The sequence below is a fragment of the Scophthalmus maximus genome, chromosome 3 (genome assembly GCF_022379125.1).
Source record: "Scophthalmus maximus strain ysfricsl-2021 chromosome 3, ASM2237912v1, whole genome shotgun sequence".
Classification (NCBI taxonomy): domain Eukaryota; kingdom Metazoa; phylum Chordata; class Actinopteri; order Pleuronectiformes; family Scophthalmidae; genus Scophthalmus; species Scophthalmus maximus.
The window spans coordinates 1190001-1215713 of NC_061517.1; the positions used below are offsets into that span (position 1 = coordinate 1190001).

Here is a 25713-nt window from a genome sequence, read left to right on the forward strand (position 1 = left end):
CTCGCGTTCTTCTGTCAAAAGAACAAATCTACCTCATCTGGCCAGTGACCAGGGCCTGAACTGGGTTCCCGGCAGAGAGGGACCGTGGACGATGTCCGGGGATCAGGGACGATCCTCCCCGTGGCTGAGATTCACCTTCTTGTCTGGACACGGTCGGACACGGGGGCTTTACTAATTTATGCTGAGACATGCGCGAGCGCCGGCTCCCTGGAGCTCGTCTCTTTCCAAAGCTGGAAAAAAACACTTTCCGCCAGACATCATGTGCATATCCAGCACATGTATATATATGTGTATTCATATATATATGAACATACATATATATGTATATAAGGCCAATGAGATCTTGATTGAGTCTGTGCTGCATCATGTTTCATCTCTTCAGATTCACGTTAGGATTTCCTTTGTGAATATATCAAAGCTTTTTAGAAAAGATGGCAGCTCACAAAAAGTATTTCAGTGCCTCGCATGTCTTGGGACAGGTGCGTACGAAGGGGCCTGAAGTGGATTTTCTCAGCAGCGGACAGACGCAGCCGAGTACAGGAAGCTTTGTGTGCTTGTTCCGAGCGGGAAAAAAAGAAAGAAGGGGAGGCTCAATCTCAATGGGGCTTTTGTTGTTTGAGTTGGAGACGGCAAAAAGACGGACAAATACCTGGCCCCTCGGTGCCTCGCATACCTCCGCGTCGCACTTGATACAATGTCCACAACTGCCTCCTCTGTCCTCTGCAGTCGCCCGTTTCCTCCACGTCCACCAGATTCTTTCATGTTTTCATAAAGGCTACTGTTGTCTGAGCAGACGTCTGAGTCTCCAGTCGCCGGGCCGCAGCTCCTCCGACAGCGTCCACAGTTCTGGTCCGGTTTGGACTAGGTCAAAGGTTAAAAAGTGAAATCTATCAGGCTACACGAGTAGAGGTTCTGTGCGTCAACTCATCAGTGAGCAAGTTCACGATAAGTTGAGACTTTATTAATCCCCACGCCGCTACAGCAGCAGCAGCAGGAGTCACAGGCGACAGGGACGAGGTAGAAATATGATCAAATATACAGTGAAGGTTTTTTAAAAAGCTGCATACCTTAGATACAAGGAGTGCAAATGTGGAAGACGGCTGACACGCACAGTGGCTAGGGTTGAATGAACAATATTAAGACAGTTTAGAGAATAAGTAATAAATACAAGTTTGTATGTGTGTAGGTAGGAATATAATAAAATACACAATAAAAATATGAAAAATACTATAAAAAAATATATAAAAAACCTGACTGATAAGTACAGTGCAGTAAAACATAAGCAATAAATATAACCTTTGCACATATGTATATATATATATATATATATATATATATATATATATATATATACAGCTGTTAATCAAACGCTGCCGACCTCTCTGTGCTCAGTGGTTGAACGGAGCTGAGGTCATTCTCTCCTTCGTGCTGCAGGATGTGGAGCAGGAGCTCGACTGGTGTCGCAGAACATAGAAAAGAGAGTTCACGGAATCTGCTTCCAACTCAGAAACAATCCTTTCGATTAACAGTGTACCTTTTTCCCCCCGTCGGCGTCGATTTAAAACGGCACTTTTAATCAAAGAGTCCTCTACAGACCCCACCCGGGGGAATCGAACCGCTCGCAGGATGTTGCTGTTAGATCCTTGATATAGAGGTCAATGTATTTTGGTTCTGTGAGAAATACAATTTCTCCCGTCTGAGGCCTCAGAAGACAGTTTCGTTCCACTTCCCCCGGGGGGCCGTGCACATGAATACTTCTAGTTTCTTTAGTTAATTATTCATGCGGATGTGAGTTTCGAAGCCTGAATCCTGTCTGCAACATGCCCCTGTTCTTCTTCTCCCCCCTCTTTTGTTTTCCAGCGTTTCTTCTGAGTCGCTGGTTCTGTGCCGTTGTCCTTTCCAATCGGAACCGCAGCTGCGTCTTATGGCTTTCTATTCCTATGTGAGTTCTCTCTGACATGTCATGTAGGGTTCAAAGCCATTGGACGCACGGTGGACCGTCACCTGAGGGAACGGCACTTTCCAGATGCACTTTCATTAGTTGCACAAGTTATTCCAGCTGAACACAGAGAAACACGTCGGAGAACGACGGAATCCAAACAAACCGGTACAATCGTCGTTTTACACGTCACTTTAATTCATCCGGCGATCGGCCCGACTGTCTGGAGCATCTCAAATCTTCTGTCACGACATCAACGAAAGCTCAGGCATCTTAGAGATGTGAGACACATACAGATATTCAGAGTTGGTGAAAGAAGGTGAAGAGGGGGGAACTCTCTGTAGTTGTGACTTTGCAGATGGTCAAAGGAACCAAACGGTTCTTTCATCCTGCTGCCGTCAGCAGTTCCGCGAATTCCACGAACAGCTTGGAGCTCTCGTTTCTCCGGGGACGTTACGACGAGGTTACGACGCTGCGCAGTCAGAGGATGTTTCCTTTAATGACTGTGGGAAATTCAGAGCCACCTGTTGGGTTTTTTTTCAAGTGGAAGCTCAGGATTAATTCTAATGCGTCTCCTGCCGATCGGCCCCGGCTCCTTGTGAATGTGATGGAATGTTGCCACAGTACCTGTGTAGTTGTATCATTGTATTATTATAATTATTATAGAGAGTGAAAAACATATCATTGTACTATACTAAAATACGGAATCTGCCAGGAACAGAAGTCACAAATTAGACCGTGGACTTGTTCTTTGCGTTTTTGCATTTTTTTAAACATATACAATGTTTTGTTTTTTTTTCCTTTTAAGAAGAAAATCGTTCAATTAGTCCTGAACTTTTTACCCTGAAACAGGAACTTGTTCCATGACGCAGGACAACTCGTCACTTCAGTACCAGACGTTAGGGCGGTTATGGGTTGTTGAGTTTTAAATTGTGCAGTCGCCTACCTGGGGTCCAATAATCCTGTTTGTTCAAGTGTAAGTCACCACGAGCATGGAGAAGGTTTGATTAGTCGGTTGCTGTTGTTTTTTCACAGCGACATGTTTGTGGGAACAGATGTCTGCTGCAGGAAAAGTCCTCAGTGGCACATTTGTCCCTCTCGGCTTTACGGACAATTACCTGAACAAGCGTTGCTGTCGTTCTCTCCTCCTTCTTCTGTGTGTGTCTGTTAACAGGGGGTTTCAAAAAGAAGGAACTCACCAGTTCTGGAACATTCAGCGCTGAGTGGATGCAGCGTCGCTCCAGGAGAAATGCAGCGCCCGAGGCCTGGGTCAAACCCGGGGGTCAGAGGTAAACGGTCAGCTGGCGGAGGAATCACATTGGTTCAATCTGCAATAGCTGATTTTGTTGATACAGAAGAAACAAGCTGCAAACACGTTGACATATCACCATTCAAATTGATATGATCAACTTCCTATAACTGATTCACACATTTGACAGACATCAGTGTTCATGTCTGGTCACGTGGCAAACTCAAGTCCACTGTTGTAATGGAGCAGGAGATTTAGCGCCACCTGCTGTTCAGCTCAACAAACTAACTCTATCGAGGGCAACTGGACAATGGTCGACATTTCACTTTATCTCTCCCAAGTCCAGTTTGCCCTTGATTCAACTTTCTTGTCATAATGAACTAACTCCTAATATTCACGTTGGAGCGTTGGACAGAAATGTGCATCAATTTTCTTTTGTTTTTTTTATGCTAAATTTCGAGTGGAAACCCGCCTCGTGGGACACTTGAACAGAACAGACATTTATGATATTAATGTTATCAGTAACACCTCCCTCCCTGAACATCATGCTGAATTTTGAAACTAGAGATTGAACCATAAACTTTTCAGGAAAATGTTTTACTGACGTTATAAATCAAGTGATAAGTAGAGTCACGTTCTCATAGAGTCGCCCTCTGCTGGTCAGTACACAGAATACAGCTTCAATTTCCGGACATTCAATTCAAGTGGTTTTAGTTTGATTTAGGGCTTCAACTAATGATTATTTTCATAATTGATTAATCTGTCGATTATTTTCTTGATTAATCGATTAGTTGTTTGGTTCATAAAATGTCATGAATGGTGAAAAATGGCAATTGCGTTTCCCAAAACTTATTATTATTATTATTATTGTTGTTGTTTTAATTATTATTATTATTACTACTATTACATCTACTATAGATGATGTTTTGTTTAGTTCATGCACCAAGATATTCAGTTTCAGGAGCCAAGAAACCAGAACATATTCACATGTAAGAAGCTGAAATCAGAGAATTTTGACTTTTTCTTTCATTAAAAACTACATGAACCGATTAATCGATTAACAAAATAGTTGGCGGTTCATTTAGTAATCGATTACCAATCGATTAACTGTTGCAGCTCTAGTTTGATTTAATAATTCATCATTGAATCATCATATTGACCACATTGATCTTGCCACCACCTGACCACAATGTGAAAACATATAATGCCTTTGCAGACTTTTCTTTTATGCTTAAAGTTTCATCTTTAATAATAATAAGAACAACAATAATAATAATAGTAGTAATAATAATAATAATTAAAACAACAACAATAATAATAATTATAACGGTGATAATAATAGTAATAATATTATTATTATTAATAATAATAATAATAAAAACAACAATAATTATTATTATTATAATGATAATTATTATAATCATTATTATTATAATGAAAATAATTATAATGATGATAATGATATTAACAATTATATTAATAATAATGATGATGACGATGATGATGATGATGATAATAATAATAATAAAAACTATAATAATAATAATGATAATAATAATAAGTATAAGTATAATGATAATAATAATAATAATGGTAATTATAATCATTATAATAATCACAATCATCATAATAATAATCATAATAATCATAATAATGACGACGACGATGGCTTCAACGGGGGACGCTTCGAGCTGAACACGTGTGTTGCTCTGTTACTCGCGCGTGTCTGTGAAGCGACTCGCTGTCAATCAAGTCGTTGGTCGCAGCTGTGGTTCAGTGGTTCAGAGAGCAGACGTCGAGCTGCTCGGTCTCTGCCCCGTGACATGCCGGCGTCTGTGCAGGACCCCGCTCTCCTCTCCAAGTCCAGGCTCAGGTCGGACTTGGTCGCCCACAATGTGAAGCTGCCTCCCGCCAAGAGCCGCAAGGAGGTCTACGTGGAGTTGTACCGGAGACACGTGGCTCGGAAACACGCGGCAGAGTTCTCCAGCGACGACGACGACGACGAGGAGGAGGAGGAGGAGGAGGAGGAGCGGGACGATGAAGCTGTGAGTTGAGATCAACTGTCAGAATGAAGCTTCAGCTTCAGGTTCGGTTCGTGCAGATGGATCTTGACATTCAGCTGTCGCCTCTGTCGTGTCAGAAATAGTCTTAGTCGACTGAGCGAACTCAGTGGTACAGAGATCTAAACATAAGGCGAAGCATTAAACATCTTACTTGTAAGAACTCAGGGATCGTGTCCCTGCAAAGGGTCGAAAGATGAATCTGAGAGGCGGTGGGAGGATCAACGGGTGTTGAAATATTGGATGATTTGAAGCTACAAACATTAAATAATTTGAAATGCTTAGAGAGACAATGCAAACAGCTCAAACTCATCTGGAATGTGACCAGGGGCCCACAACCTTTTTGAGTTGGGGCCACAAACGGGTTCGGAGCCACTGATTCATTTTAATCAACCTTTTTTCCCCCAAAAACCTTTTTCTAACCAAACCTTTTCAATGCACATAACTGGATAAGAAGTATTAAGTAGCTTTACATTATAATAATCAAGTAAATGAGTATATTTACTTCTCCCTCTCTGCCTTTGCAGTAATGTTTGCAGGTAGAATAATGCTGCGTTCAACTAAACCTCGGAGTTCTGAGCTCCTCTCTACTGTTCCTTGACCTCAGTGGAAAACGTCATGAGGTCAAGGAAAGGTGTGAAGGAGAATCAGAGGACTTAGTAAAAGAGAATCCGACTCCACTGACACTAAACCACGTCATTATGCGACGGCCGGTGTACCTGGAAGCTCCAGTGTACCCAACGCTAAAGGAGATAGGACAGGAAGCATTGAAGCACCCTTCCTAAGCATTTAGGGAATCTGAACAGCTCTTATCATGGTGCTGAGGAAATACTTCCGGGTCATTCCAGGATCTAGGAAACCTATAAGCAAATTTGACCGCACCCAAAATATCGACTCGGAGGTCTTTAATTCCAAGTTCTGAGTTTATAATGGAACCACAACCCCCCGACTTCCGAGCTCCGAGTTTTAATGGAACGCAGCATTAATATCAACAGTGTATCTGAGCAAATCGAAAACCTCCTGACGATTAGAGGCTGTTGTGCATATAATGATTAGCTTCAACTGATTCAAACGCCGTGGAAGGTCAGCGGCTGTGGAGGGGGGGAGGGGAGGAGGGGGAGATCTGGGTCACAGATACCAACCAGTCCTCAGCACACTGGAGGGCCCTTGACCACTAAGGCACCGGCTGTATAGTCGGTATAGATTTACACGAGACGCTTGAGAAGCGGTCGGCAGCCGTCGCACTCGTGTGCACATGCTCGCCACACCTGTCACACTCATTTATGTGAGCAAGGGGGAGCACGCCGCTCAGTGGGAGCAGGAAGTCTGCTTGTTCACAGAACAACTGGCCTGTTGAGTCACATAGAAAAATGCAGAAATTGCTGCAAAATCAGCCTCAGTTTTGAAGCTCATCTCGTGTTGGTCAGCGCTCACATAGAACACTTGAATCCACGGGGTCCTCAGACGTAGGGAGAACTTGGGCGTGCTTTCGACATCTCTGCCGGTGTGACAGAAAATGAAACATGACTGCGGCATGGCACATTTACAAGGACTCAGTGGGCGACTTGGGGGGGGGGTCACCCTACCTGCTGAATCCATGAAGAATAGTCTTTTTCAAATGGGACCTTTGTAAAATCTATAAACCAACTACAACGTGGGATCCATTGTTATGTAAAGTGACAGGAAGCCGGGGGGATTGATGTGACATTGAAACTGACTTGGAGGTCGAGGTACACGTGAAAGCATCTCAACATCAGATGAAGGTTGAAAACCGCTGTGAGCTGCCGGCCTCCAGCCGTTGTTCCCTGCGCCGTGTTCCACAGCCCGAATGTGCTGGCGTGCGAAGCTGCAGCTTTATTTGTCGTGTCTCGAACAGCATTCAGTAAAATCGGGCACATTTTGTTTCAGGACAAGGGGGGGAGTCCAGAGGACGCAGCGATGCCCGACCTGAGCGGTATGACCGATGATGACCTCAAGGCCGCGCTGCTCCAACACGGGTTCAAGGCTGGACCCGTAGTCTGTGAGTCTGCTCTCAGCACTGTTTTGAAATTGTTTTTTTTAAATCATAGAAATAGGAGTCCCGCTGCCGTGTTCCCCCCTCCTCCAAAAAACCACTGATAACTACAAACTGCTGTTAGCCTCCACCAGGGCCTTGTACGAGAAGAAGCTCTGCAAACTGCTTCAGCCTGACGGACGTGACCAACTAAACGGAGCAGAGATACTGTACTCAGACAGTGAAGAAGAGGAAGAAAAGAAGGGGGAAGACGACGACGATGATGATGATGATGATGATGATGATGATGATGCAGAGTCAGGTATAACCTGAAAAAGATTTTTTTTTTGTTGGTGTGTGTACATTTTGTGTCGGGTATCACCATTCTGTGACTTGGCCAGGTGCTGAAGAAGAAGAACAGGAACCGGTTGAACGGTCGGACCAGGCCCAGGACGAGAGCCGCCAGGTGAGAGAGCTGTCGGAAGGTCTTGATACTGTTGGTTACATGATTCATCTCTTGAATTGCCTGAATTTTGGGAGCAAACTTTTCGTAATAACCAGATCTTTAGTAAAGCACCACTTGCTCTACAGCAGTCTACCTTACAGTGCCACCTGGTGGCTACTTGTTGTTACTGTAAAATGGATATTTTGCATTTTAGAGTTTTTGTGTTTCTGTGTTGTGTTTTCAGAGCGGTGGTTTTTCTTACCCACAGTGCTTTGTACCGTCATCACGACTGGTAAATACCGCGGGCGCTTGTTTGATTGTTTCTGTCAAACCAGATTTTCAGGGGAAGCTGATTCTTATTTCTGTGTTTGCCTTGGTCGGCCTTTTCTAGCAGGCTCGTGCTCCTAGAAACAGGGCGGCTGGTCCCAAGTGGAATTCAGGGAATGCGTTGAAGTCATCAGAGCGGAGTCGGCCTCGCGGCCCACAGATTCCTGTAGGAATTAGCAGAGCATCCTCTGTAGATCAACGCTCGGGATTAGGATCAGCGGTAGGCTGGTCTTATTACACGTCTCTTGTGTATTTTAAATTCTCTGCATTCCTTTTCGAAGGCTGTGTAACTTAATCGTGCCTCATTCTCATGCCACTTACAGGATATTGTTTGTGTAACAGTGATGGGCACTGGTGCAGAGCTTGGGCGACGGCCACGTGTGTGTGTCACTGTCAACATGATAATAATGCTAATCCTTGCAGGTTGAAGCTGGATCACAGTCGTTTAAGGCAAATGGTTGCTCATCATTTTCCTCTCGGGCCTTCAGCATCGCTCTAATGGTTGAGGAGGGAAGTTCGTTTTTTAGCTTTAAGTTCGTCTTTATAAAATGACGCTGTCAAAAAGAGAGTAAATCTTTCTTTTTTTATATCAGTGATCAGTAATTTGCGTTCTCACTCACTCATTCCAGCAGATGGAGAGTCGGAGGTCGCTCTCTGCTAGTTCAAACACTGGGAGCGAGTTCAATGGGAGCAATGTGCAGGAACATTGGTCACAGTCCAACAGGGTCAGTAGTGCTCACGTCGTTCAGACGCACTTTGACAGACACTCGGTTGGTGGTTCACTGCAGACGGGAGCAAACTTTCCGACTTCAGAAATCCACTGTATCCTGATCCATAACCGTCTGCTCTCCTCAGCTGGACATGCCAGTTGTGCACAACGGCACCGTGAAGAACCGGTCCTTGTACTACACCCCCAAGACGTCCCCTCCTGAGTGGGGAACCAAGGCACATGCATCTTCTTGCTGGCTTTTACCTTTGCTCATGTTAATCCACATGACTTGATGGGGGTGGGGGTGTATTTCCTACTAGGACACACTGTGTGGTGTAACTCCTTTCATATGCCACTTTCATCACGTGTAACCTAAACTGGAAAAGCATAAACTGTAACGGTTGCTCACTATTTTGTGTGTGTGTGTGTGTGTGTGAGAGTGAGTGAGTGAGAGTGAGAGTGAGAGAGAGAGAGAGAGAGAGAGAGAGAGAGAGAGAGAGAGAGAGTTGTCTGTCTGTCTGTCTGTCTGTCTGTCTGTCTGGGACACTGACGTCTGGGACACTGACGTCTGGGACATTTTTTGCTTTTGTGAATCATTTCCGCTTTCCTTTTACTTTGCAGCTCCCCGAAAAGCCTGCGAAAGATACTTTCAAGGACTTGCTTCCGGCTGAGACCACACCCACAGGGATCTAGTAAGTGTCCTTACGCTTAAGTAGATTTCACCAAAGTGCAAGAAATGCACAGGGATTGAACGGCTGCTGGGCGACACGTGGACGTGCACATTAGAGGCGCATGGTAGGAGTTCTGTGATTCGGATTAACTTTTTTTCTTTCAACACTCTCAGCGCCACTCGCCGCAGGCCCATCAGGGGGGCAGCGGGGAGGCCTGTTCAGTACCTGTACCCCGACACTCCTGTCAGTCCCACGAGCCTGGAGCGCCGAGAGGTGGAGCGTCGCCTTGTTCCCCTCCACATACAGATTGTGGTCTTCCTCATCGTGACGTGCCTCCTCTACCTCATTTTTGTTTGTGTTGATGAAAACTCAATCAGTCCGTTGGTGGCGTTACTCGACGGTCCGAACCAGGGGTCAGACAGTGAGGGGGCACACGACACGCCTTCTGATCATGAGTGATTTTACTTTTTTTAACTGTCTACCTTGAATTGACAAAAAAAAAGCATTTTTGTCGATGACTCTGTCCTGGGTTGTCTTCAGAGAGCACATTAACTTAAACACGTATTTACTGTTTGTCTGTATGGATGCAAACCTCCAAGTCTAGTTTGACAATATTTATGTTTTGCTCAGAGACGTATCGCTATCGTTAAAACAACCACGTGGACATAGAGATGCTACAAAGAGCTGGATATTTTGACAAATGTATAAAATAATGAGAAAGGTGCTATTTGTGTAACCTGATGTCTTTTCAAGGAATCAGTGTCAAGGTTTGTCTTCGATGTGCATAGTTAGTTTTTTTAAATATTTGAATCTTACTTCAATAAAGGATTTCTTGCGTCGTACTTTTTTGTGTGCAACTGCATGATTCTAAAGCGAAAAAGAATTAAATCAATTTCTTCCCTCCACCCAGGAGGTGACATCTTCACCTGTGTCTGTTCGTTGGGTTTATTATTTTAGGGAGGATTACACGAAAAATGATCGGACCTCGGCCGGAGAAGAAAACATTAGTGCAGATGAGCATTAAGGGGCGTTAAAAAAAAACTTTAACATAGGACATTTTGCAGTGAAGAATGTGGATTTAAAGAATCAGACATTTAGTGGGCTGATATGTAGCTGAACCTAGCAGATTTATATATGGGTGGTATTTGTGAAAGCTGTAGCCTTTCTAGTTGACACATTTTGTGTTGGTATAAAACGCTGAAGTTTATGTCTCGAGCAGATACACGAAGTTGGGAGTGAATGTGTTATTGGTTAAGTAATTTCACATGAGTGCCATTCTAGTTACTACATGTCATTATTTTTAATTCAATAGTCAAATAACTTTATCCGTAAGGAACGCAATATTGTATTGCATCAACATCCAGAATCCAGTAATCAATGGTAAGAGAAGTTTATAACTGAAAAAGTAATAAGTTAAATGTGAATAGTGTTAAAATAAATGCTTTTAAAATGAATGCATAATCAAACAGTGATGGATTTTGTTCGAACTAATGATAATTTATATTAAGCTGTGTATGCGGTGGCACTGTTGAAGGACTGAAAAAAGTTAAAATAACTTCAATGACATATTTTAGAAATGTTTTAGTATTGACTTGTTCTTCTATTAGTCTGTTGTGTATTTATGTTTGGTCAGTTTCTGCTGAAGTGGGTCTGGTTTTATCTTTCAATTATCTGTACATGAAAGGTGTCCTGAAAGGCCTCCCATAAATAAAATGTATTATTATTCATTACAGATTATTCATTTTGACAGACTGTTCTGTATATAAATATATATTTTAAGAATACTTTTAAGAAAACCCTTTCTTTTTAAACAAGCATGCGCCTAAATGTTGTGCTTTTTCTTCTACCAAAGTTTTTTTCTTTTTAAAACTATTTTTTTTTAAAATATTTATTTATTTTCAATCTTGTTTTTACCCCGTAGCACTGAGATTGATTTTAGCAATGAAAAGTGCTCTGTAAGTGAAGTTTATTATTATTATATATATACACACATATATATATATATACATATATATATATATATATATGTATATATATATATATATACACATATATATATATATACATATACATGTATATATGTGTATATATGTATGTGTATATATATATATATATATGTGTGTGTATATGTATATATATGTGTATATATACACACATATATATACACATATATATATACACACATATATATACACACACATATATATATATACACATCTTTACACACACACATATATATATATATGTGTGTGTGTGTGTGTGTGTGTGTGTGTGAGTGTGTGTGAGTGTGTATGGGTGCAGCTCCGGCTCGGACCAGCAGGGGGCTCTGTGAGTAACTGGCGCGGTGAGCGAGTTCCGCCGTCGCTCGGGCAGCAGACACGATGACAGGGTCGGGGCCGAAGTGGAGGGTCGTCAAGTTTGTAAAGATCATCTGCGGGAGTCTGCTCGTCACCATCGCGCTGCTGCTCGCCGCGGCGTCCATCAAGACGCTGTCGCTGGACGCAGACGGCGGCGGACTGCGAGGCGCGCGGTGGGAGCGGACGCGGAACACGTCGCTCGTCGCGGACCGGGAGCAGCGCGAGCGGCGGCTGGCGCGTTTCAAAGGTAAAGACAGCGGGTCGCCGGCGACCCAGCGTCGGTGTGGATGAGCAGGAGCGTCCGTCCACCGTCTGTGTGTCTCTCTCTCCGTCCAGAGGCGGTGCGGATCCCCACCGTGTCCTTCTCCCGCGAGCAGAGCAACACCACCGCGCTGCGTCACTTCCACACGTTCCTCCGCAGAGGTACGAGCCGCACGAGACCGCGTGGCACCTGTCAGTCGAACGTGCGCGCGCGCACACACACACACACACACACACACACACACTGCACGTGGTTTATTATCGAACAGTTCGAGCAGCATCTAAAATCAAAATGGCGCCACAGGTGTCAGCAGATCAATGAATAGCTACACGGCCGGAGTTACCTCCTTGGTGGCCCATACATGTACTGTGCCCCCCCCCCCCAAAAAAAACATGTGTTCCCGAAATGTCAAATTTGCTGAGGAAGTTTCGTAATTCTTTAAGTGACCAGGAAGTATTTCATCTGAGGCCGTGATACAAGCTGTTCGGATTCAATAAGAGTTTAGGAAAAGGCACTTCAATGCTTCCTTTCCTATCTCCCTTAGAATATAGGGCACACTGGAGCTTTCCTATGAGAAAGGAAAGGAGCTATAGACGCCCGACAATTCATATTTAACGTGACGTGCCATGTACGAACGTAAACGATTCAGTCAGAAGTAGAAGTAGAAGAGTATGAATATGACCCAGAAGAGACGTCATCATGTAAGTTACTGTTGCATATTAATCATAACATCTGACGTCACACATGCTGATGGAGCCGCTGAGGTTTTTGTAGTCCATCTTCAGAAGTTTTTTCAGAAAACCTTCTTGACCACGGAAAAACACGATCCCATTTGAAGGCAGCAGTAAATCATTAGGTACCTGTGTACATCTATCTGATGGCGGGAGTGAAATGCAATACAGGTAAGTCGCTTCAGTTAAAGTTCACATCAAACATCCGGGGATTCAAGATTTTTTCTTCGCTGTGAGTAGATGTGAAAGGAAAACAGCGCGGGGTGGGGGTTGTGACATTGTGAGTGTGATCGGCTCTATAAATACCTTGAGATGTGGAATATATGTAAAGAAAACAAATTCACATTGTGTTTTGTGAAATGTTCTTTCATGTTTTATGCAAACATCGTTATGTTTTGACCCTCAGGGTAACCCGGATAAGATTAAGAAAATCTGAAAATCCTTCATTCTTTGAAAAACAGACAATAGAGTTAAATTTCTGTGAATTGACTTGTCAGTTGATTGATTATAAGGTGCTAATAGCCTCTTCAGGGTTATTTTTCACGGACAGTAGAGCTACACCAGAGCCTCAGCGGGTGTTACTCAACTGACGTTAATGTGTCACCACTTAAAAGCTTGTTCCCTTCTTCCACGTGTCAGCCTTCCCAAAAATTTTCTCTTCGAGCTTGGTTCATCATGAGTTAGTGGCCAACTACAGCCACCTGTTTCGGGTGGAAGGATCACAACCTGACCTTGTGCCATACCTGCTGCTGGCCCACATCGATGTGGTACCCGCATCGGAGTCGGACGACTGGGAGGCACCGCCGTTTTCTGCCAAGGAGATAGATGGCTTCATCTATGGTAGAGGCACCATAGACAACAAGAGCTCTGTAATGGTGGGACATTACTTTGTGTGACCTTGCTATTACATGGAATACATGTACATGTTAACTTACCTGTCACATGCCAGCGAGGATAAAGTGATATGCTTCATTTCTTTCAGGGAATACTTGAGGCGTTGGAATACTTGCTAGGAAAAGGCTACGCTCCGCGCAGAGGATTTTACATCGGTCTTGGTCATGATGAAGAAGTACTAACATCATTCATACAACCCTAGTGAAATTGTGAACTTCAATAGCATTGAAAATGCTATATTTCAATGTCCTTTTATGTTTTTTTTTCCAGGTCGGCGGTTTGAAGGGGGCACTGAACATGGTGCGTGTGCTGAAACAGCGTGGCGTGCAGCTGTCCTTCGTGCTAGACGAGGGCTTGGCTATCGCGGATGGAATCATCGTTGGTCTCGAAGGACCTGCTGCCCTGTAAGAACTTGCTATACCCTGACATTGCTAACAACTCAACAACTTTGCAGATGTTGCTCAGGAAAAAGGTTCAAGCTTGACTTCGCAAAAAAACTTATAAACATCAAATTGCATTTCTATGAAATTACATAAACGACTGAGCGGCATTCCGTCCGTCCGTGCGTGCGTGCGTGTGTCATTCTGTTCATCTTTTACAGAATTGGGTTAACTGAAAAGGGCATGGCCCATGTAAAGCTGCGTGTGTCTACGGCCCCTGGTCACGCCTCAATGCCTCCCAGGGAGACCTGCATTGGGATCTTGGCTGCAGCAGTGAAAAGGTGGGAATAACGTAACAAATGTACAATGGGCCTATTCTGGTCAGTCTCCGTGTTCAAGATCACTTATGTGTAGTCGCGCGAGGAACACAAGTAAACATAACCTGCGAATGTTCGACCGTTCTGTTTCGGACGCGGTTGTCAGTGACTTCAGGAGAATGTCAACGGTAATTGACTTTCACGTCAACTGACTATTTGCACAAGTTGAGATATTTCAACTGGAGCAAGTGAAGCAAATTTCCGCCTTTGCATGAGTGACACGAAATTCACATCTACTCTTTGCATTGACTTTGCATGTAATCTCATGGCGTGGCAAAATTTGCTTCACGATCGTTGTGTGCACCATTATTCCTTTCTGCCGGGCTGTTTCCTCAGACTAGAGGAGAACCCTATGCCGAGATTATTTGGTTATGGTCCTGAACGCGAAACCTTTGAACACTTGGCCCATAAGGTAAGGAGAACCAACTACGAGTCCATTACTCATCACAACTTGTACTGTTTAACAGTGTTTCCTGTTTTTAATCATTCTTTTGACTTTAGTTCGGGCTTCCATTGAAGTTCATAATGTCGAATTTGTGGCTGTTCTCTCCAGTCCTCGGCAGGTAATTACACCCTAAAATTCCTCCAGCATGTTTTCTTCAGACCTTTGTAATAAATCTAATTAGTACGTTTTGTATTCCAGGTTACTGGAAAGAAAACCAGAAACTAATGGTCTCGTAAGGACAACCACAGCAGTCACCATGTTTAATGCGGGAGTTAAGGTTATTGATTTTAAATGAGAAGGTTATTCACAGGAATTTAGGTGGCAAACAATTCTGCTTGCCTTTGAAGAATCCTAACACCCTCCCCATCCCTGTAGGACAACGTCCTCCCTTCCCACGCTGAAGCTCATGTGAATTTGCGAATCCACCCGGCTCAGTCATTACAAGAGGTAGAGTCAGATATGTGATTCTTCTCTTTTGAGTCACCATGAATATTCTGAGTTGATTTAAATATGTGCTGTCTCGTCCAGGTACTGGACCAAATCCATTCCACAGTGGGGGACCAGCGAGTGAAGATAGAGCTCATAAGTGGGTTTGAAGCTCCGCCTGTCAGCTCTTCTGATGAAAAGTCCTTTGGCTTCCAGATCATTAAGAAAACTGTGCTGGACGTGTTTCCAACAGTTACAGTCGCTCCAGGTAGAGTCCTGATAGATTTAATTGGATGAAAATTGGTTTACTTGGGTCTTCCTTAGGTTTTTTTGGTATGTTTGAATTTGCAGGTATTTGTATTGCGAACACAGACAGTCAACACTTTAAAGACCTGACCAAGGATATTTATCGCTTCCTGCCTGTCTGGCTTACACCAGGTGACACTCAGAGGTAAGAATCTAGTTTGTCTAACACTGAATATTAAAGGGGTCTCAGCAAAACGTGCAGCAGCCATTATAATAAACCTCTTGTGCAATTTAATAACTGGAAAAGTATGAAGCAAGTACTTGAACAAAAAAAGCTTTCTGCAGTTGGTCACGTTAACTTGTCCTGGAACATGTGACATACTTGTAATGTTCAGACTAATACAGTAAGAAGAGTTTTATGTGTTAAAACCAGCTGCTTGCCCCGTTCACCCCTCAGCCATTTTCCTGCAAGAGGATTAGCAGGAAACTGAGTGTAGGAAAGGTATTTTCCTCTTCTTTGTATATCATGAAGGAAATGCACTAGTATGAAAAACTATATTTTTCTGTTTCTTAGAATCCATGGCATAAATGAAAGGATTTCCAAAAAGAACTACGAGGAGTACGTAATGTTTTACTTCAGTCTGATCCAAAACTGTGACATTCAGAAGCTGCCTGAGCCTCACAGCTCTGTCCATGAACTCTGAGGAACCGACAGCATCGCTAACCAGTCAAACAAATGCAATCCAGAGGCTGGTGTTGTTGTAAGTCACAATAATTTCAATAGCACTCAACTGACTGACTTAATCCTTTGTCACAGAATTTCAAAAAACTAAATGATGCAATTCTGCATTGTAGATCCAAGGGGTAAAATTTACCAGTGGCCTGTAATTTTAGCTTCACTGTGAATAACTGACTTATTTCAATCTTTTGTGAACAATACAGTAGATGCAATAAAATAATCATTGGACAAATATATGTTGCTGCTTTGTGATATGTTTAGAATTATAATGGCATAATTTACTCATCACAAATACTTTTGGCTGGTCATGACAGACGATACAAAAATATGCTACTTACTGTGGAAATGCTCAATTGACAATAAATCACACAGTAGTTTCTTCTAAAAATTGCTCACAGACTGACTCGTGAAAACCAATATGACTTGTAAAGGTGCCATGAATTCACAAACAAGCTGGACACAGGCATTTTTTTAAATGAGTGATTTTAATTTCATGCTTGTCAATAATAATAATGTCAATAATGACGTCACCATTTCCCCGTAATTTATGCTGCACTAAATGCCTCCAAGTAGGTAACAGCTAGACTTCTTTTCATAACAAGACCTTCACATCAGAGATAATATTTCTAAATGGTGAAGTAAAGTGAAAAACCCACACAATGTATAATGCAAAGTATATTTCGACCTTTGTGTTAATGAATATATATTAGCCCGCATACATAGTAAGATTAAGGATGCACACCCACTTGTGGCCAGTTACAGCAGTCGCACGAAGGATTGTAGACTAAGGTACCCTGACACTTCTGGGTATAGGAAACTCCGTTGGAACATTGGTAAAAAGAGTAAGGGTCATTTGGGATGGGATAATTCCCATCATTCTTTCCTTTGCAGAAGTCGGCAGACGTTCCGGGCACCAGAATACTACGCAGGTGGCTGACAAGGGGGTATTTTCCCTGTTTACAGAAATTACCATTAAAATCATCGTGGTCTAGAGACCAGACAAAGACTCCTCCAAGGTTATTGTCTTTTACGTGCTTGACCTGAATAAGGAATAAAGAAAAAATCAGCATAATTCACGATAACATGGTAACTGCTAAACTGATTTTTATGTCATTTTCTAAAAAACAATACAAACCAATTGTTTCAATGCAAACATTTTCCTACCTTGGCATCAATGCTTTCTTTGTTGTCAAATCCAATCCACTGATCTCCTGCAACGCCATATGGAACTTTCTGGTCTGTAATCCACTCAATTTGTTTTCCTTCAAGAGCAAGACAAACCTGAAAAGAAGAGTTAAAATCCAGCATGTTGGCATAATCAAAAACAGCACACATCATACACAATAAAAAAAAGATTGGAGATTTTAGCGTCACCTCATAATAGGACAATGATCCTGCCTCCATGGTGTAAGGGCCTGCTTTACCAACATTACTGATTGGAGCTCCAACCCCACTGGATGTAGTTGACAGGGTAAAGGTTCGCCCAAATGCAGCAAGTCCCAAAATCAGCTTTTCAGCAGGAACCCCCTGGTCTTGCCAGTACTTCATTGCAAAGGCCTAAAATGTGGATAAAACATTACAGCTGTATTTAATGTGAGAAACAACTTCTATTTAAAAAAAAAAAAAGAATACCATATTGGGGCCTGATGTAAAACAAAGGTTTATAACGTGAAGGGCCCTAATGGTGTTTTTTACACCAATTGTATATAAAGTCAACGCAAAGATGTGTATTTTGCACAGTGGCGGTTCTACATTGAATTACACCCCGGGCGAGACCCCCCTCCGAGCCCCTTGAACACGAGCGTTGAGATCCGAAGGAGACGGGGTGGGTATTCTTGGGTTGTGTTTACTCACAGCCTAACTGTAAACACTATTTACAGTATACATATAATATGCAACTTAAAAATAGTATGATTTGTGTTTCACTGAAAAGAACTGCTCCCACTGGCAGAGCAGAGCATACCAGGGAGTTAATAATATTATTCATGCCGCCAAATATAATTCCTTGATATCAATGCTGCTGTGAGTAGTGTAGTGTTGTTTATCTCGTGCTAAAAATGTGTTTGTCTGCAAATGATATGATATTTAAAAGTTATTGATAACAATCGGAAAACTGATACATGAAACTAGAGCCTGTACAAACTTTTGGGGGCTAATTAAGATATTGGGGAGTAAAAGATTTTTGATTGCGATATATTGACTGAGATATATATATATATATATATATATAAACATTCTGAAACCCTCACCACAAAGAAATGGGATTTAGGTTTTATATTTTACAGCTTAACTATGAATAACTCTAAATTAAATTTTAAAAAGAAACTCAAATACAAGCAAACATGTATAACTTGACCAAGAAAATTCATATTTATTTCTGCATTTTTTATTCTGTACAATAAAAGTTATCATATCGAGAAACAAATGCTGATACTGATACGTCACCAAAAGGCTCAAATCAGCAAATTTTTATCCACCAACCGATAAATCCAGCTATATTCGAGTTTGACGTGTTTTCCTGGAATACTCTCTTGATCATCAGGTTTATCTCAATATATTCAATGATAAGACAACAATTATACTCACAGTATTTAATTGATCGTCGGCGGTTCTCTGGTCTAAAGGGCTGTGATGTCCCGTGACACTGTCCCAAAAGCCATGAAAATTATATGTCATCACATTCAAGAAATCCAGGTAGCTAAAAGAAAAAAAGATGCAATTGTGATCAAGTTTATCAACGCATGACGACAGTTAATCATTGGAATGAAAAATAACAGAGGAGAATAAAAAATGTTTTTTACTTGGCAATCTTGGCCATTTCGTAACTCTCATCGATGATTCCTTTGGAAGCAGACACTGCGGAAGTGACCAGTAATCTGGGACTGCCAGTTTCCTCTGCCTCCTTACTGAAGGCCCTTAGCAGTTCCTGTACAATATACAGGCATGGGTCAGTCTGGCTTGTTTAAATGTCAAACAATATAATAAAAATGATAAATCATCATAACAATATCCAAGTATTTCTGACGATATTTGTCTCAGAGGAGAAATTATAGATCTGACCTTGCACAGCCATGTGAATTTTCTCCTTGAATTTGTAGGGAATTGCCAATCCAAGTTTATCCCATCAAAACCATAATTCCTCAGTAGTTGGATAGAAGACTTGATGAACCTATCTCTCTTGGCTTTTGTTGATGCCATGCTCCTGAATCTGGAAATTCAAACAAAAGGCACTGAATGACTCACGCCGCATATTAAATGAGATGGTCTTTGGTTTGGTTGTATTCACGTAACGCACAACATACTGTGATTTGCAGAATGTCTGGCCACCAACTGCCAAAAGAGTTTTGAGATCTGGATTTCTATATGAAAGAGAATTAAAGTTATAATTATTCAATACTTCAAAATACAAGACAACTTCCAGAATATTTAAAGAGTTAAGCACCGACCTATCTTTCAGTCCATTGAATGTTTTGTAGCTTTCTATGTCTCTTTGGTCACCGGGAATCAGCTCATTGTCATAATTAATGGAAGCAAAGGCGAAGATCAGATGGGTACACTGGAATGGATCAACATCTGAAGGCGTCAACTTCCCTTCCCCGGTCCTATAATTGGACCAGCTGGTGTAGTAACACACCAGTTTGTAGGAAGAAGCTGAAACACGTAAAACATCAGTGAGTTAATTTGTGTAAAAGTTCAGTGTTTGAAAACACTAATAATCTGGGGGTTTCATTTAAGATTTTTTGTGAATTCAGGATATAAACTCACCCATGCTGGTCATGAGTAAACAGAGACCTTGTGAAAAGTGAAATACTCAAGTAAGTATCCAGTTAAAACGCAGCTTTTGTAAAGATTAATTCTGTAAGTTCATAAAGTTCTTTACCTGCAGTGAGAATTAGCTTGCCCATGTTTGATGTGCCGAGAGAAGAAACAACTGGAAAGAAAATCTATATAAAATAAATGATCAAATAGAAAAACATGCAAACAATAATAAGAATTATCTGGGCACAAATCATTTCACAATTATTAATTTGCTGCTACATTCAAATTTGTGTTCAGTTCCCACAAAACAACGAAACAGACAATTCAAACAAAAATATATTTTTGAAAGCATGATAATTTATAGTTTACAGTCAGTTTGCTGTCATTAAAGAATGCCATGCAGTGCAGGAGAATCAACTCACTGATCTGTCATTAATCCTTGATGGACTGGGTATCTACTGCATATTTACTTTCAATTGCATTTTTAGTTTTTTTATGACGAGCAGAAAAACAAACAATAATCTGATCTTTTTTATAATTGCTGCTGAAGGTTATTGTCTTGTTTATTTATATTTATTTCTTTATAGTTATATATGTCTTGTTTATAATCATCTTTCAGTGGTTAGAATCGTTCATAAATTTATACTTTTTGCCCTTAAAACTGCTCTGAGCCTCAAAAATTCACACTGATGCTCAGGTTTAGTTCTGGCTCGTCTTATTTGATTTCAAAACTGTAGTCTTGTGTTCTTTTGTCTATCAGAGGCTATTGCATGGTTTAATAAATTAACTTACCTACCACCAGACCAATTTTAGATAAAGAAATATGCCCCTAATGTTCCTCTTTTATATTATGGCCGTAACGCAGAAAAATAAGGCAGGGAAATGCATCTTGTCTATATGCCACTAAATTCCTATGCACACAAAAATGATAAGGAAGATCCTTAGGAAGTATTTTAGTGCTTTGCCTTTGCTTTTGTCTGACAATAAAACATGAGATCAACATGAAAATTAAAATAGGAAAAGCATGCAGCTCCCTGTTAGTTCAAAGCACCCCACAAAATGTGTCATTGTTTTCAGCTTGATGAAATTACTGAAGATTTTCTAAAATAATAATACAAAATAAAAATATAATGATATTAGGGTAAGTTCAATACTTACAAGTATGTTAGAGATGGATGCAACGACAGTCTCTCTCTGCTGTGACTGAGGATGCGTTTTCAAAGGGGTCTTATAGTAGTGTTCTGAGGGAGGCGTGGCATATTATTGGATGGGGACAATTGAGGTTTTTGTGACATAAGCTAAAACATTTTTAAAGTTAGTTATGTAATTTAAATAACCTGTTCAGACCTGGAAACATCAAGACCTTAATTAGTCTGTGGTGTCTTACATATAAACATAGCGATGCCATCCATCATCGTTCTGTTAGAGATTTCTTCCTGTTAAAAGGGAGTTTTATTCTCCTCCACAGTCACCAAGTGCTGCTCATCGTCGGAACTGTTGGGTAATATTGTGAGGTCTCGACCTCACTATGTAAGGTGCCTTGAGACAATGTATGTCGTGATTTGGCGCTATACAAATAAAATTGAATTGAATCAGTGTGTTCTTCTTCATACAGCAGGTGACCTGATTCACACCCAACTTGTGACCCACTTAGCCTTAATGGAAAAGGGAAAAAAACAAGAAGTACATAACACATAATAACAAAGTTCTTAGCTGGCTCACATCTCTGGGAACATTTCCCAAACAGGTTCTGCTTGTGTGTTCATTAGATTCCTTTACTTCATGGCCTGTCTGAACTAAAGCTATGCTAAATTTCCATTACATTTTCTTCCACATATCTGAGTTCTGATCGCTGAGCCAGTTTGCCAAGCGGGGTGTTCCAGTTGAGCGAAGGTGCCAAGGAGGCATCCTGACAAGATGCCTGAACTCTCTCAACTGTCCCGTTTAGACATGAAGGAGGAGCGACTCTACTCCGAGCTCCCTCCGGATGTCCTAACTCCTCATTCTATCTCTAAGGCTGATCGCAGCCACCCCACGGAGAAAGGTCATTTCAGCCACTTGTATTCGCAATCTCATTTGGTCACGGTTGATTAGGGCTGAACGATTAATCGTTTACAAATCGAAATTGCGATTTATGAATCGCAAAGGCTGCGATTTAGGATACGTCATGTATCAGTAATGATGTGCTGCGCACGTACTAGTCATTCTCACCAATCAGAAGTTGCCCTTGCATAAGCGGAGCGGCCTCCGTGGAGACAGAAACAACGTTTGACAATTAAGTTCCGAAGAAAAGTCGTAAATCAGTGGTACGGGAGTATTTCGGGTGCGAGCCGACAGATGTGCAACAAAAGATGGTATTGTGCAAAGCATTTTAGTCACTAAATCCAATGGCAACACCACCGACCTGTTTTAGCGCTTGAAAAAGTGCCACCGGCAGGTAGATGACGAGTGTAGGGACAAGTCAGCGAAAGTAGTGACGCCCAGTCGAGCAAACACAGTACCACATCAGAGTTGTTTGCTACTGTAACTACTTATGAAAATGTGTCACGTAGGCACAGTGAGGTACCGAACATCATCCCGAGTGATGGCAACTCTCATTCCTGGGTATGCAGAAAATGAAACTAAATCCGAAAAAGCTTGTGTTATATGAGTGGCGTATGTGCGTCGTGTGTTTGTGGCAGAACGGGGGAGAGAGAGAGAGAGAGGGCCACGGGGCGAGTGACTGTGAGCATGGCGAGTTCCGGTGAAACTGAGTTGGTTGCAGCAGTGTTGCAAGTTTCAGTCTGTCTGTTGATAAACGCCAAAGAGTCTAGAGACTAATGAGAAGTTTCTCTGTTTTATTTACCGCTGTTGAGGAAGAAAACGGGGTGAGTCCCGGTCGGAGCGAGACGCCACTTCAGCCCTGGAGAAAGTGAAAGCACATCTCCCCTGGAGGAAAAGGCTGCAAACTATTGTGTCAAACAGCAACAAACATGAACTATGTTTTACGTGTGTTTTGATGCATAAATTCACTCCCGTTAATGAGTTTTACAGTGAGAAGCCTCACATGGAACAGCTGACCATATCCATATGAAGCAGGGGTCTCAAACTCAACTTACCTGGGGGCCACTGGAGGTAAAGTCTGGGTCAGGCTGGGCCGCATCAAGTATTCAACAAATTGCCTGTGCTCGTCGCCAACCTTTCTCTTCACGGCAGGTTTTGGAACACGGTTCAACCAAGTGACTAACGTTGATACTTCCCCTGGTACTTCCATAGATTTTAATTAAAACCTAGATACCGGATGTGGCCCGGACAAGATGGCGGCGCCATTCAATTCTACGAAAGTTGCTCACCATGAGGTACTTCACAGTTGGTTAGCTTGACAACCACTGTTGACAACAGCGGAAGCTATCGCGAGACAACGGACTATGTATGGTAGCCCATAAGTGATAAAAAAGTGTGGCAAGCGCGGCACGCACACTGACTCAGCAAAAATGTGGGTTTGGTAACAACGCGCGGGCCGCACTAATACTAAACTTTGATGTCAAGTAGGGGGCCACAAAATATCATCCTGCGGGCCGCAATTGGCCCGCGGGTCGCGAGTTTGAGACCCCTGATATAAAGCCTGTAACTTTGGTCTGCTTCCCTTTTCAGCATGATTTTGCAGAGATAATGTTCAGATGTTGTGCTGTGGATTGTGTATGGATGTTTGTTTTGGTGCTTCATCTGCATTATTACATGGAGTATTTCACTCTAAATGTTGTCTTTTTTTAGGCAAAAATGTAATCTTTTATTAATGCTGTGTTCCATCTTCATTAACTCTGACCCATATATCTGATTCATATATATATATTATTGGTAAGTTAACCACAGGATTAATCGACTAAACAGAAATTAATCGATAGATTCCTCAATTAAAAAGTTATCGTTAGATTAATCGACAAAAAATAATCGTTAGCTGCAGCCTTACAAAGTAAATACATTGTGATAGAAGAGCTGGGCGATATTACCAAAAGTAAAATCCTCTCAACCTTATTTGACGTTTTCCCTGTCTTCATGAACTCAAATAACCAACAGGAATTTTAGGTCAACTACAGTTTGCTGTAGTCTTGAATATGCGATGGGAGCCAAAGCATCACAATCTTAAAAGGACACATTGTACTGGGTGGTGCGGTGTGCGTCCAATCTGCATGCAGTTAGAGGGGGAGGGTGTAACTCACGTACTTTTGTTCACAATTAGATAAAAGCATGCTAGGTGAACCTAATTCATCATGGTAACAAGCACATAAAGAGCAGTTCATACAATGACTCATATTCCAAAAGTGAAGCTAATGTGAAAGTGCCTGAAAACTGTATTCTCTTGAATGACTAGCTGAGGGTGACTCCACTGGTTTGAGTCAGTTTCTATAGAAGTCTATGATTAAATTACTCTACTTTTCACTTGATTTATAATGTCAGCAAAAAAAATTCTGAGGAGTTTATGGTTCAATCTCTAGTTTCAAGTCTTCTTCAATACAGCAAGATGTTCATTTTGTACATTATGGTTAATTCACAGTCAAAAAGACCATAACTGGTATGATTACAGGTGCACAATTTTGTCGAAACTAAATGATGCATTTGCAACAGTTCATCGGTGCACTTTGTTGTCTATCCCTCTGATTAAAAGAGGCACCTCCATTAACTCTCACAATGAGATTGCATCAACTCCTTAGATCACCTAAAACAGCACAAAAGTATTTGGGTGTAGTTGTCTATCTTGTTGGGCAGCATCCAACACAATGTACATTCCTTAATGCTGTGCCAGACATAGGCACAGCACAATTTGAAGTACCTGTTACACTTGTATCAAAGCTGTTCACATATATATGAGCCCATGTTCCATCTTCAGAAAAGAGCACTGAGTATAGTTAGTATAGTACATTGAAGCCATTCCTCCCAGCCTTTGTTTCTTCAATTAAGTGTACTCAGTGTTTATCAAGTGAACGTTTTTCAGATTTAATTATTTATGCATAGTTCATTAAAACTAACCCTTCCATCTGCTTTTTATGATATGTTTCTGTACAATTATCAATTTCATACACATTCCACATTTTGTTTTTGTCTCCTTAGACCTCTTTATTCCTGTACAACCCAATCTCAGTTCAGTTTACCCTAAAGAAGGTTTAAAGAGTTTCAAAAAACTTGATTGATTGGGTTACAAGTAGGGTGTTATGGGCAGCTTACAAGTGCGATCTTTGTGTGTGGGTTTGTGCATTTTTTCTGTCTCTTCCCTCTTTTCTGCTGTATATCATAGCTTAGTATTCAGTATCTCTACATTCAGTGGAGACTATACAGCTGTTCCTGATCACATACCTTTGTGAAGCAGCTAACCCCCTTTATATCTGCCCCCAAAACCACATACTATTCACTTGAATAATGTAGGAAATAGCAATTTTATTCCACTCAGGGACAAATAAATTCTAAAACTATGAAAAGGAAAGATTGGAAAGAGACAGGTGGAAGTATGGGGATAGTTTAATGAAATCCATTGTAGGTGTCTTACTGGTCCTTCTATCTCATAAGAAAAGAACTACCAACACTGAATATTCAAACTTAAACAAAACCGAAAAGGAGAAACTTGTGGTAATCGTTGAATTTAGTAATATTTATTCAAGTTTAGAAATATATATAAATGCATGCTCCTGTATATGCAACAGCTGTAAAACCAAGTAAGACAAATCCACTC

General features: G+C 41.5%; 3 protein-coding genes across 10 annotated transcripts; 2 read left to right on the forward strand and 1 right to left on the reverse strand.

The window, feature by feature from the left end:
• Window positions 1-4746: 4746 nt before the first annotated feature.
• lemd1 (LEM domain containing 1) lies at window positions 4747-10318 on the forward strand. Of its 5 annotated transcripts, XR_007030448.1 has the most exons (9): window positions 4747-5233; window positions 7157-7202; window positions 7318-7563; window positions 7643-7707; window positions 7931-7978; window positions 8078-8233; window positions 8437-8738; window positions 9344-9414; window positions 9567-9628. XR_007030448.1 is itself a non-coding variant. In XM_035645429.2 (8 exons), the coding sequence occupies exons 1-8, from the start codon at window positions 5012-5014 to the stop codon at window positions 9850-9852; spliced, it is 1140 nt and encodes a 379-aa protein (XP_035501322.2). In that variant the 5' UTR covers window positions 4766-5011; the 3' UTR covers window positions 9853-10318. The 5 variants fall into 5 exon arrangements, 4 of the variants coding, with proteins under 4 accessions (XP_035501322.2, XP_047186856.1, XP_047186855.1 ...); XM_035645429.2 differs by lacking the exon at window positions 8437-8738 and having other exon boundaries at window positions 4766-5233; window positions 9567-10318; XM_047330899.1 differs by lacking the exon at window positions 8437-8738 and having other exon boundaries at window positions 4779-5233; window positions 7157-7268; window positions 7387-7563; window positions 9567-10318.
• Window positions 10319-11715: 1397 nt separating this feature from the next.
• On the forward strand, window positions 11716-16484 carry pm20d1.2 (peptidase M20 domain containing 1, tandem duplicate 2). Of its 3 annotated transcripts, none has more exons than XM_035645410.2 (13): window positions 11716-11997; window positions 12087-12173; window positions 13383-13618; window positions 13726-13812; window positions 13908-14041; window positions 14239-14358; window positions 14731-14806; window positions 14896-14957; window positions 15038-15116; window positions 15215-15286; window positions 15368-15533; window positions 15617-15716; window positions 16086-16484. In XM_035645410.2, exons 1-13 carry the CDS (start codon window positions 11775-11777, stop codon window positions 16213-16215), a joined length of 1572 nt encoding a protein of 523 aa, XP_035501303.2. In that variant the 5' UTR covers window positions 11716-11774; the 3' UTR covers window positions 16216-16484. The 3 variants fall into 3 exon arrangements, with proteins under 3 accessions (XP_035501303.2, XP_035501304.2, XP_047186847.1); XM_035645411.2 differs by having other exon boundaries at window positions 11936-11997; window positions 12087-12914; XM_047330891.1 differs by lacking the exon at window positions 11716-11997 and having other exon boundaries at window positions 12033-12914.
• A 231-nt stretch (window positions 16485-16715) lies between these two features.
• LOC118317023 (acidic mammalian chitinase) lies at window positions 16716-21229 on the reverse strand. Of its 2 annotated transcripts, none has more exons than XM_047330898.1 (11): window positions 21168-21229; window positions 20131-20194; window positions 20016-20042; window positions 19697-19901; window positions 19553-19609; window positions 19311-19458; window positions 19052-19176; window positions 18837-18948; window positions 17625-17807; window positions 17415-17531; window positions 16716-17290 (listed from the first exon to the last, which is right to left on the reverse strand). In XM_047330898.1, exons 2-11 carry the CDS (start codon window positions 20153-20155, stop codon window positions 16979-16981), a joined length of 1311 nt encoding a protein of 436 aa, XP_047186854.1. In that variant the 5' UTR covers window positions 20156-20194; window positions 21168-21229; the 3' UTR covers window positions 16716-16978. The 2 variants fall into 2 exon arrangements, with proteins under 2 accessions (XP_047186854.1, XP_035501335.2); XM_035645442.2 differs by having other exon boundaries at window positions 20131-20181; window positions 21168-21224.
• Between the last annotated feature and the right edge of the window lie 4484 nt (window positions 21230-25713).